The 13,654-nt window shown below is 32.1% G+C and overlaps 2 protein-coding genes across 2 annotated transcripts; one reads left to right on the top strand and one right to left on the bottom strand.

Moving 5' to 3' along the window:
* Positions 1-2,259: 2,259 nt before the first annotated feature.
* BDCG_17977 (uncharacterized protein) lies at positions 2,260-3,099 on the bottom strand (the record flags this gene model as incomplete). Its single annotated transcript, XM_045427016.1, has 2 exons — positions 2,260-2,742; positions 2,962-3,099. The coding sequence occupies 2 exons, from the start codon at positions 3,097-3,099 to the stop codon at positions 2,260-2,262; spliced, it is 621 nt and encodes a 206-aa protein (XP_045282928.1).
* Positions 3,100-4,355: 1,256 nt separating this feature from the next.
* Positions 4,356-4,784, top strand: BDCG_17976 (uncharacterized protein; the record flags this gene model as incomplete). The annotated part of the gene is made up of 1 exon (XM_045427015.1): positions 4,356-4,784. The coding sequence occupies one exon, from the start codon at positions 4,356-4,358 to the stop codon at positions 4,782-4,784; it is 429 nt and encodes a 142-aa protein (XP_045282927.1).
* Positions 4,785-13,654: the final 8,870 nt, after the last annotated feature.

Genomic DNA, 13,654 nt, shown 5'->3' with positions numbered 1-13,654 from the left:
GACCTGCAGCAGTTTTAACAGAACTTGAGAAGATAGCTGACTCTAATTCATCTTGTGTAAGATCACGCCATTCCCAGTCATTTTCATCAATGTAGTTGAGAAGTGATATATTCTCTTCCTCTGAATCTGAATCTGAGTCTGATGAGTTCTGAAAGAGAATTCTCATGAAAGCTTGACATTTTTCCTCAAAAGAGTTTGCTGTATATGATTCATTCTGAAACTCATATTCTAAGGCTGGAAGTTTTGCTACACTTCTTGTTTTAATATAGTTAAAAGCTTTAAAAATTTCCTTTCCTTGTGCTTCTTCAAGAAATTTATTCCAGCAGTCTGTTTTAGCTCTTTTGATATCTGAAAAATATTCATTTCTGACAGCTTTGAACTCTTCATCAGATATTACATCATTTTTCCAATCTCTTCTAGCAGTAGCTAATTCTTTTCTTTTAGATGAGATATTCTCATTCCATCAAGGTTTTGAATACTCAGAAGATTTTCTTTTTGGAATATTATCTCTAACACTTGTTAGAATAATAGATGTAATAAGCTTCACTCTATTCTCAAGCATTTCATTTGAGATATCTTGACCAGAATTCCAATATAGCTCATTCTGTCTTTCAGATTTTAGCAGTTTTATGCTTTCTTCAACTGCTTTCCAATCAGCTTTTTCAAAGTTATACTGATTAGAGAGAAGAGGATTTTCACTCATTTGTTTTTCACTCAGTTCAATATCAAATTAAATAATCTCATGATCTGATCCTGATGTCTCATTTGAATCAATAAACCAGTTTACAAGTCTTCTTTCCATTAGATTTTGTGACATGAAGGTTAGATCTATAATAGACTTCTGTTTCATGCCTTTTCTAAAGAATGTTTGTTGATCAGACTTATTAACCAAATCTATTGAATGCTCAAAGATTCATTTAATCAGATTATCAGCTCTCACTGCTCTCTTGCATTCTGAATTTCATCAGGGATGATGTGCATTGAAATCTCCTGCAATTATAGAGTTTCTTGATGAAGTTATGTTCAGAAATCCTCTATCAATTGTCCAGATATTGTTATTTTCCTTCAATGACTTTTCATTATAGATATTTATGAGCTGTATAGTATCAAACTCATTTTCTTTATCTATAATATCACCCACCAGAATATCAGGGTCAGACATGATATCAAATCTTAGATTAAATTGATATCTTGATCTCTTTCTTCTATAGATCACTACTCTTGACTTTATCTCAGACTTTTGAGGTAAAAAGCAGTAGTAGCTTGAATGAGAAATAACATATTTTTGCTCAGCATCAAAATTCGGCTCCTGAAGCAGTATAAAATCAACTTTTTATTCAAATGCAATTTGAAGACAAGAATAAATACAATTTGAGTTTCTATCCACATTATTTTGAATAAATGTGATTTTTGAAGAGTTTTTAAACTTTTTTTGTTGTTTTTGTTGTATATTCATACTAAAAGAGAGTAGAGTAGAATCTAATCACTATCATCAGATAGTAGATTATAACTGTTCTGAAAAGTAGAAATCTCAACTGCTTGCATTATATCTAGTTTATCACCAGAGTCATTTCTCAATTCTCTAATCTTAACAGAAGTTTGAGGATTCAAGTTCTATTTACATTTAGCTGAAGAGTTGAAGTTTGAAGACTTAGATAGTTGAGAGTTTCTTCTTTTTGAGCTTGCAGTTGTGAGTTTACTGACTTGACTCTTCTCTTCAGTTCTAGATTGACTTTGAGCTTCATCTTTTCTCCAGTTCTTTTGAGTTCTAGGAGCAAACATACATTCTTTTGAGCTAGATGCATGTTTTTCTTTGCAATTAGAGCACTTAAGCAGAGTGTGTTGACAAATTTCACCTCTTTTTGAGCATGTTTCACATTTATGCTCACTAGTTTTGTGATCTCTGGCACAGAATGCACATTTTGAGTCTCTAAAACATGAGATTGCAAAGTGTTCATATCTTTGACAGTTTGAACACTGTGTTTGAGCTTTGAGGTTCATCCTTGAGTCTTTGTATTCATGAACTCTCATTTTCAAACCTGCTACTCTTACTTCAGAGATCTTTGACTGTTCAAGTGTTTTTGTATATACTAGAACAGAGACATTTCTCCTGCTTTGTCTGAACTCAATTGAATTTAGTCATACAGGCTCCTTTCTCAGTTGAATAGAGTTGTATTCTTTCAATTCATTTTTGAGAAGTAGCATTCCTTCTTCACAGTCAAAAATTTCAACTGAAATATCATGAAGAATGAATTTGTCTCACTTTTCATCTCTTTCAGGTAGAATTATTGTGTTTAACAAAGATTCTACTGCTGACTTCCAGAGATTCTCATTCTGAATAAGGAATTCAGCACTGAATTCAGGCATTGTAGTCAGAATGATGGAGTTTTCAAAGAATGATGGTTCAATTGAAGCTATAACTGGTTTTTGAACTTCAATATCAGTCATTAACTGAGAAAAGAACTGCTGGTTAATTTCATTTCTAATTCTGAAAATGAGATTTGAGTTTAGCTTGTTTCTTTGCAGAATGTCCTGGTTTGAGACTTTGAGAATAAGTCTTCTATTTCTGGAGATTTGAAAGTTTTTCTCTTTTTGCATTTTCTTTTCCACTTTTCTATGAATAGAGGCATGAGCAGTATTCTTCTCAGTTTTCTCAGAATTTTGAGCAGGTTTTGAGACAGTAGATTTAGAGATAGCAGGTTTAGAGACAGCAGATTCAGCTGCTTGAGCATATGTTTTCTTCTGATTCAAAGAAGGAGAAGAAGAAGAAGTAGAAAAGAAAGAAGAGCAAACTGAAGAGTCAGTGATTGTATTAGAAATTTTCAAAGTTTTTTGAACTGTGTTTGAAATTCCAAGTTTGAACTTGATCACTTCCTGTAGTTGTCTAGCCTGAGCATGAAGAATTAACAGAACTTCTTCATTCATCTCACTCAGACACTGCTTTCCAAGAATTTTACTTACTTTTTCAAGTTTCTGTATTTCAAGAACTTGTTGTTTCTCTATCTCTTCTTTCTTTCTTCTCTTCAGAATTTCAATCTCAGGAATAGCATTTGAGAAAGCATCTTTTTCCACATCAACTGAGTGTACTTTTGAACTCATTGTTCTTACTCAATAAAAAGTTGATCAGACTAATTCAATTGAGATATTTATTAAACTCTTTTGAATTGAAAAGTTGGTCAGACTGTTTCAATTAAGAGGTTTCTAAGTCTGTTTTCAATTGAAAAGTTGGTCAGACTATTTCAAAAGAAGAATCGCAGACTTTTGTGTATAAAACACCTGATTTTTTTCACACTAGTTCAGTAACTAGGTTAGATTTTTGAAGAGAATCTAATAAACTAAAATTGATTTTTAAGATAAATCAATAAAATCTTTACAATCTCTTTCTTGGGATATAGTGAGGAAAAGTATGATATCAATTGATAGTAAATCAGATGATATGACAGTTTTTGAGAGAAAAACTGACAAAAAATAAATCAATTTTTTGAAGAGAAATTGATTAAAACTATTCAATTTTATTCTAAATTATCCAATTCTCCTCGCACAACAGGTGTGCAACTCAAATCAGTTAATAAAGAGTGTAAAAAAGAATTAAGTATTAATGAAAGCTCTTCAGCCACTGAAAAAGTAATTCTTACTTAAAAGAATATGAAATTATGACAGAAAACAACTCTGTTTTTAATTCTTTGTAAGAATATTGTGTAAAACCCAGAGAAAAACACCTTACTTTTTTAAGAGAAGTAAAAAACTATTTCTAAAATCTTTTTTTTGCATTAACTGCTGCAGAAGAATGAGATAGAAACTGCTAAGATATGCACTACTGTATATCCCCTACCAAGACTTTCCCTCTTCAGAGTCTTGATATTATAGAGAATATAAGTCTGTTTCTATATGATAATATAAATATTGCCAGCGGGATGTAGAGGAACTGGTTATTTATATCTCAAAATAGAAGACTTTGTCAATGATTATATCAATATAGAGTTAATTCTCAAATTCAATAGAAACCTAGTGTTGCTGTTCTCAATCCCTTGCAGAATCTATTGAATATTGAGGTATTAAAACTAGATTTAATATATCTCACTGTGCAGGGATCAAAGGCTCAGTCAGACCTTGGGGTATACTGATTTTATAGTTGTCGTGTCTGCCGATTATGTATTGAGTACAGTTGCTGAGGTATCTTTTTGTACTTTTCTGTCGGGGATGGGCCAGATTGAGAGGGGTGGTACGAGGGCGAGACTTGGCGTTGATGTTCAGATACACTGAAGACAGACCGCGGAGGTTGCACTTCAGAAGTGGCCGTTGGTTATGTGCTTGATATTATCGCCGAGGTATCTTTTTGTATTTTTCTGCCGGGAATGGGCCAGATTAGGAAGGACGGTACAACGGTGGGACTTGGCGTTGGTGTTTTGGAACATCAAAGATGGACAGGGTTTTCGCGGAGGTCGCTCCTCAGATATCTCCACAACTACAGATCGGGGATCTTCCAAAATCGAGAAGATTGGTGCATATGGCTAGGTCTCTTCACCTTACAATTTGTATGGCACTTTGGCCCGGGGTTGTGGTGTGGTAGGGGAGAACGGGGGATACTCCCACACAGGAGTTTTGAACAACGTCCGGTTCACGTTTGGCTGGATAACTCCACCACCACACAGGGTATGCGGTCGGCGATGGGGTCAGAATGCTCGTATGATCGAGGGCTTTTCGATGGATCTATCGGCGGGTTCTTATTCGAAAAATCGAGCGAGTTCGTGGTGGAGCGGTCCCCTGAATTAGAAGATATATAGAATCTCTCAGAGAGTTTACTCAAAGCAGTAAGAAAAGTGACTGAGACTGTTAAATCAGAATTGAAGCTCTGTACATATATAAGAATTCTAAATGAGATTAAGGCCTTGTGTATACAGTGACAGACTGAGACAGAAGTCAAATAACAATTGACATTTACTGTGAATTAAGTATTCACTATGAAGAGCTTTGCTGACACAATCATCATTATTAATAAGAATAGAGAAAATCAGATCTTAGATCTATAGCAGAAGATTAAATGTTTATATAGACAGATAACTACACTGAATCTGAAGATTTTATTATGATTATTTATAATCTCTTCAGAAGTGTACATATTATCAGAGACTGCTATGTAGAATGAGAATCTGAATATAAAATATATTAAGCTGAAAGATCTGTCAGAGTTATTAAGCTTTAATAACAACTGAAAAAATAATGCTATAATCAGCTGACTAAGTCAGATATAATTATATTATTGAATTGAATATGAACTCACAGACAGACAGTTAATGAAATTTCAACAAGTTTTAAAATCTGCTGTGTTTCTACACAGAAAAGCAAAGTCATTATAAATAACTGATAAAAAGATAAATCTCAGACTCAGAGTGATATTCATTCTTATAAACATGAAATGAGTTTTTCAAATGAATCTTACATAACTTTGAGAAAGTGAATATATAAGATAAGTATTATAAACACTTCACTGAGTATAGATAAGTGAGTAATCTTATATTATACTTTATACACTTCAGCTTACACTATCTTGTATTGAATGAAGAACTTTTAACATCTTTCTATTTACAGATCTTCATTCATGATCTTACATCTAAGTTAAGAGTGAAATGAAAATGCTTAATCTCACAGTCAGACACAGTGAAGATAGCATATAATATTCTCATTATATGTGGTTCGGAAGAACGTACGACTGTCGGATAATAACGCGGCCGCTTCTGAACTACTAGTGTACGAATGTAAAGAGGGCCCTAGCGGCCACTAATTAATTTAGTGTATGAGATTCAATATATAAGAAGCCGGTGTACGCCTGTAATCATACACTGGCTTAAGCAACCTTTGAATCACATCTGATAGCATGTCTAAAAACCAGTGAGAAGCACAGGCTTCTCCAGAACATGATAATTCCATCTACAAAGCAATTTATAGTTATCATGCCAGTGTAGTTCTAGAACATCTCAAAAGATAGTGTACAAAGAGTGATGAGTAGAAGAGCATCTGATTAATACTGCTTCACTTGTTGAAGAAAAACTTCACACTCAGATGAATGCCATGTATACAAATGAATGAGATGTGAGAAAGGAGATGAAAGCAGTGAATCAGATTCAAAGAAGTTCACTCCCTACTCAAATGAAGAATAAAAAGAGAGAAGTGACCACCACCGGAGTCATACAATGATAACAGAAATCATATAGTGATATAATGATACAAGTGATATAATAATAGACATTGTACAATTAATCAGAAACCACTGAAATGAATATCTTCTCTAGCTAATATAAATAACACTCTTCTCTACTATCTGAACTGAAAGATATGCAGAATCTCTCAGAGAGTTTACTCAAAGTAGTAAGAAAAGTGACTGAGACTGCTGAATCAGAATCAAAGCTTTGTACATATACAAGAATTCTAAACAAGATCAAGATCTTGTGTACACAGTGACAGACTGAGACAGAAGTCAAATAACAATTGACATTTACTGCAGATCAAGCATTCACTATGAAGAGCTTTATCAATGCAATCATCATTATCAATAAGAATAGAGAAAACCAGATCTTAGATCTGCAGTGAGAGATTGAATATTTATATAGATAGATAACTACACTGAATCTGAAGATCTTATCATAATTGTTTATAATCTCTTCAGAAGTATACACATCATCAGAGACTGCTGTGCAGAATGAGAATTCATATATAAAATATATTAAGTCAGAAGATCTGCTGAAGTCACTAAGCTTTAATAGTGACTGAAAAAATGATGCTGTAATCAGCTGACTAAGTCAGATGTAATCATATTATTAGATTGAATATGAACTCATAGACAGACAGTTAACAGAATTTTAACAAGTCTTAAAATCTGCTGTGTTTCTACACAGAAAAGCAAAGTTATTATAAATAACTGATAAAAAGATAAATCTCACAGATCTGAAATAATATTCATTCTTATAAATATAAAATGAGTTTTTCAAATGAATCTTGTATAACTTTGAGAAAGTGAATATATAAGATAAGTATTATAAACACTTCACTAAGTGTAGATAAGTAAGTGATCTTACATTATACTTTATACACTTCAGCTTATACTATCTTATATTGAATAAAGAGCTTTCAATATCTTTCTATTTACAGATCTTCATTCATAATCTTACACTTAAGTTAAGAGTAGAATGAAAATGCTTAATCTCACAGTTAGACACAGTGAAGAAAGCATATAATATTCTTATTATATAGAAACAAGTGAGTCAATTGCAACAGAAAATACTGCAATTGAGTATATTTCAGTGAAGAATAAGTAATCAGACTTCTATAACACAAGTTATACACTCAGATATAATAAATCTAGATCTGAATATCATTACTAAAGTACTGAATTCTCTGAAAAAGAAATCCTCTGAATGAAAATCTTGATATCATGAACATCAAGCTTGCTTTAACTGTAGACATCAAAATCATGATGCAAAAGATTACACTCAGTGTGCACAGTTAAGAGAAGTAAGAGAGTCAAAAAACTAGTAAAATCAGTGAGCTCAGAGACACTCACTGATATTCTATAAAAAGTCTTTAAAGTGAAAGAGATGCCTGTATTAGATGACTCTCTGAATTCTATAAATGTCAAGAGAAAGCAGGCTTCTGACTGAGATACAGATGAGAATAATGAAGTGAACACTTATCTCAATGTCTTGAGACCTGAAATGTTAATATATAGAAGACACTTAAGTAAGAATTGAGAGATAGCTGCAAAAGTGTTAACAGATACAGAAGCTTCTATATAATATATTAATGATTATATAATCTGAAGATTAAAAGAGGTCTGTTAAGTGAAGAATTCTCAATACATAAGATTATCTGATAACTGATATTTGATATCATCTGTAAGAGTAAGAGTTCTCTTGCACTTTGAAGAATGATCTTGCTATATTTAGATGTGAGAGCTGCAGAATGTGAAATACAACCTTATTCTCAGACTTAATTGATTTCAAAGATTCAACTCACAGATTCAATGATGTACATGTTATATACAGTTGATCAATAGAAAGAAAATGATTCATACAATTCTATCAACTAATATGAGAAGAACATTTCATATCTCTGATATAGAAGAATTAAATCTGCTTATATATTAATAAGTAAAGAGAACAATTCATAAGACCTTATCTGAAAGCATTCTGTATATTATACAGAATCTGAAAGTGAAGAAAACTAAAATAAAGAATATACAGAAGAACAAGTGTATGAAGAAGCTTCTGAAGAAGTATGAAAAGATCTTTCAAACAGATCTTTCACTGAAATTATCATTAGAACAAGGATTTGTACATAAGATTGACATGAGAGATATAAAACCAGTCAATCAGAATGCATACTCTCTGTCACAAACACATCTTGAAGAACAGAAGCATCAGATCACTGATCTTCTAGAATATGATCTTATACAACTCTCATCAAGCACATGAGGCTTTTCAGTTCTATTTGTAAAAAAGATGAATGAGAAGTGATGAATGTGTATTGATTATCAAGCACTTAATAAGCTTATAATCAAGAATGAATATTCACTGTCACAGATTCAACAACAGTTGAATACAGTTGAAAACACTTAATATTTATTAAAGATCAATCTTCTCTCAGAATACTGACAGATCTGTGTAGATGAACTATCAGTTCTGTGAACTGCATTTAATACATAATGAGAGAAGTTCAAATTTCTAGCAATGTTATTCAGTCTGATAAATGTATCTATCATCTTTCAAATAATGATGAATACAATTCTTCATAAACAGAATGAAACCTCATGTCTTATATATCTCAATGACATTCTAGTCTTTTCAAACTCATATAATAAATATCTGAAGTATCTCAATGAAGTGCTTATAACTCTGACAGAGTATAAGCTCTATATCAAATCAATCAAGTGTGTGTTTGAAATAGAAGAATTGAAGTTCATAGAACATGTAGTGAGTGATGACTGTATATATCTTATCTCAGAGAAATTGAATATTATAGTGAATTGACTGCAGCTGAGAAATGTATATTATATATAACAGTTTCTTGAGTTAATCTCATACTACTGCAGGTTCATTAAGGATTTCACATAAATATCTGCATCACTCTCAGATCTCTTAAGAGAAATAGATACAAATCTATGAAAGAAGAAGTTTCATTCAATCATCTGAAATGCTGCATGTGAAGAGGCTTTTCTCACACTGAGAGAACACATAATAACATTCTCAGTACTTATTCAATCAGATTATGATAAATCTTTCTATATCAAGACAGACACATCTGAATGAGCTATCAGAGACACTCTTCTACAGATGAGTAAGAACAGTAAGCTGCATCTGATAATATATGATGATAGAAAACTATCAGATATCAAGCTTAATTATTCAGTGTATGAAAAGAAATTGCTAGTGATCAAGCACACACTGACATTGTGAAATAGATATATTGATAACAGGTATACAACAACAGTGATCATAGATCATGAAAGTCTCATCTATCTATAATTAATAACAAAACCTTTTAAACACTTAGCACATTAAATCTCAGAGTTTTAAGCATACAATCTTCATATCAAATACTGAAAGGAATTGAACACAGTGATGCTAGACACAATCAGTCACAGACTTAATTTCATAAATAAGAGTTCTGTGAACCAGATATAAGAGATGTTTGCATTAAACACACTGAGAGAATGCAAGAAATCAGAATGAGTGAACATTATAATCTCTTACTTGAAGAATGACAAGATATCAGATGACAAGCATCTTATGAAAGTAGTAGAAGAGATGCTTCTGAACTTCAAGCTGAGAAAATTGAAAAACAACATTATGCTTTACTATAATCTAGAATACACAGAAGCTCTCTATCTAGAATCTTCATTTAGACACAACTTGATGACTCATATGCACAAGAAATTCAGTCACTTAGAAAGCTCTGAACTTATGAGTGTACTCAAATCAAGAGTATACTGATCAAGCATGACTGAGAACATTCAGATATATACTCACAAGTGTCTGAATTACCAGGTTATGAAAGAATCTAAGAAAGGATTGAAATATGAGAAAGTATAACATCAGATGAAATGTACAATACAACTGTTTAAACAATGAGAAGTGAATCTCATAGACATATTACTGCAAATATCAAATGAAAATCAATGAATAATCACTGCTATTGATTACACTACTGACTGACCAGTCATGAAAGCAGTTTCAGAGATGATAGAGAAGATGATAATAAAGTTTCTACATAATGAGATCTATATCAACTATGAAATGCTGCACAAGATTCTAACTGATAACAGTGTGAATCTCATAGAAGAAGTAGTGAGACATTTCATGAGTCAGTTACAGATAAGATATTGTAGAACAATATCATATTATCCGCGAATGAACAGAAAGATGGAACACTTGAATGAAATCTTGAGCAACATGCTGATAAAATATCTAGTGAGCAAGCCTACAAGACTATGAAATGAATATCTCAGACAGGCGCTATTGATCACATGAATTCAACAGCATGCAGTCTTCAAGTGTTCATCATTCTACCTGTTGTATGAATTGCATCCGCGCATCCCGGAGAATGCTTCGGAAAAGGTAAGAGAGAGAACAGTTGCAGATGCAACAGTCATGAACACAGAATCAAGATTGAAAGAGATCAGCCACACACATGCAAAAGCTAATGAGTTACTTCTGAACTGAGCAATTCAATTAAAAAGAATATGAGACTCACTTGTTAAGAAATTAAGTCTCAAGATGAGAATATGAGTTCTTGTACACAATGAGAGTTCTGAGAAGTTTCAATCTAGATGATTTAAGTTATATAAGATACTCAAATCACATTCTCTGAGAATGTACACATTGAAAGAATCAGAGAGATGAATCTTATACAACTTAATCAATAGTTTATAACTTATGAAAGTAAAGATGTAAGATCTGAGTGAATTATAATTATCTACAGCACTATTATTAGTGTTGAAAAAGAAGAGACTTACAATTAAAAAGTCTTGTGAAGTAAGAGAAATTATAGATGCTTATAAATCAGATAATCTCACTTATTCTGATCTTTTCACAATTATAAGAAAAGAATGAAAAGAAATGAAGAAATCAGATGAATATCACACTTTAATAAGTGATGAGACTATAGTCAGTCATATAATAACATGCTGTAGACAGTGAGCATAACACAGCAAAGAGCAGTCTCAAAGTAGCAGACTTGCATATGAGTCAGATTACAGAAGAAAAAGAAATTCAGAGTTGAATTTGACTGTTTACACCAGTTCAATTACAGAGATTACAGAGAATGAACTATCTGAAACATTCACAGATGTATAAGACTAAGTCATCTTAATCTCTGAAAACACTCAGAGATTGAGTGAGATTAGTTTCAATGAGCTGTTCACTGTAGTAATCTGAGTAAGTGAAGAGAGACAGTATAATGTATGAGACAGAATTATAAAAGATGAAAGCTGCTGAACCTAGTCACTGAATACTGTATTATATAGAGATTATGTAAGAGTAGTGACTAGCAGATAAAGAAAAAGTATAAGAAAAGAGATGATGAATTAATCATCAACTGTAAGAGTCAGCTGCAAAAGATAAATATTATCATACATATCTCATTCATTTTTATATATTACATATTTAATCTATTTTCAACATCACATCATCTGAAAAACATCAAAAACAAAGAAAATCTCAAAACTTGAGATCTGTAAGAAATTTGAGAGTCATAAGTCACTCTTATAATAACACTGTGCATGTCTCTGATTTCTCTACCACTCTGTATACAACATTAATGTCATTTATCACAAGATTGACTGAAATACCAATATAGAAATGCATACATGTACACATAGAGAAATTGAAGAAGAGTGCAGAATCTGCAGAATCAGAAGTCAGAGCAGAGAGAGTGAAGACAGAAGAAATAGAAAGAGAAGATACAGAACTGAACAAACAACAGAAGTCATCTGAGACTGAACACTTATAACTCAGTGTGCACACAACCTTCTCTGCAGAGAAGAGAGAAGAAGTAATAGAAGAAGCTTAAGAGCAGAAGAGAGTAGTCTCAGCAGTGTTATTATCTTTAATTAAAATGACCTCTGGCACCAGAGCAACTAAGAACTATTGTTAGTGTATGAAATTATAAAAACAGAGATAATAAATTACTGAATAAATACTCACTGATCTTAGAATTGTACATGCAATTGCAACATGCACAAGACTTCTCAGAAAGAGAGAGAGAGACACAGAGAAATACAGAAAGCAGAACACAGTGTGTGAACAGCTCATTCTCATAATAACATTTCAGACAAGGTATACAAGTCTCATACCTGCAGATATAAAAGAGTATGACATTCACATTTCTGTTTCTGAAAACACAGATATCTTTTGCCTGTATCACAAAGTCAGATGACAGATATTAGAGAATAGACTGATACAGATCTATTATTCTGAAGAAATTTATCAGAACAGATATCTCTGTAATATTGAACTTTACAGTTATAAAAAGTTTCTTAATATTTATGAATACTATGACTTTGTGCACAGTAAAATCTATAACAATTTTCTTTAAGAATAGAAAAATCAGTGTCAGAAAGAAAAGATGAAAAAGAAAAAGACTTACAATCTTAACACTGTTAAGAGAGAGAGTGATTCTCTGATATGAATGAATAATTGTCTCATTACAAATATTTAAAATAAATGTAATAATCAGCATCTGCAACTGAGCTTCAGATAGTTATGTCATACACAGTCTTCATACAATAAATTATTCTAGAGATTAACAAGAAGAGCAGAAGTATATACACTGAGAAACATGATTCACTGAGTCTATGTAATATTTTCTTGAAATGAAGAGAGCTAGTAACAAAGACAGAGACAGTAAAATCAGAAGTAGTGAGAGTAGAGATCACAGAAACAGAGATAGTGAGAGCGGGAGAATCAGACACAGAGACAAGTGTAGAAGATTGAGAAGTGACAGAAGAGATAAGAGAGAACACAGAAGACTTAGTCACACATGACACAGACAATTTCTTTATTATTATGTTCTTCAAGTTCTCAATCAATGATTTCATATCAGATTCACTATTATCAACAGACATGAATCTGTCAATACATGAAGATTCTATGTAAATAAAAACAATATATCAGCATCTGTGTCTATGCAAAATTGTGTCAGAAAATGTGATCAGAAACCCGCTGAGAAGAGAAATAATTGAGAATGTACAAGAAGATGAAGAGAGTGTACAAGAAGATGAAGAAGATGTGTTATCATTCATAATAATACATTATTCTGATGATCATTAGAAGATAAACAAGTTCTGATCACATTTCACAACACATTACACTTACTGCTAACAAACTGCTCAGTATGAGCACTATGATGACACTTATTATAAGAACAGAAGATCATCATCAGAAATGTGTATAATGTGATAGATAAACAGATGAAAAGAGTTAAACAGAAGAAGAAGTAGAAATCTTGAATAAGATGATAACATTTGATAATGATGATGATAAAGATGATGATTGAAGAATGAGAAAAGTTAGTAAATGAGTGATATAATATAGTGAAAGTTTCTTTGTAAGAGTGTACACAGAACACTAGCTGAATCAGAGATAGGTCATATAATTGTGAA

Source organism: Blastomyces dermatitidis, assembly GCF_000003525.1.
Source record: "Blastomyces dermatitidis ER-3 genomic scaffold supercont1.15, whole genome shotgun sequence".
Taxonomy (NCBI): domain Eukaryota; kingdom Fungi; phylum Ascomycota; class Eurotiomycetes; order Onygenales; family Ajellomycetaceae; genus Blastomyces; species Blastomyces dermatitidis.
This window is presented reverse-complemented; position numbering and strand designations above follow the sequence as displayed.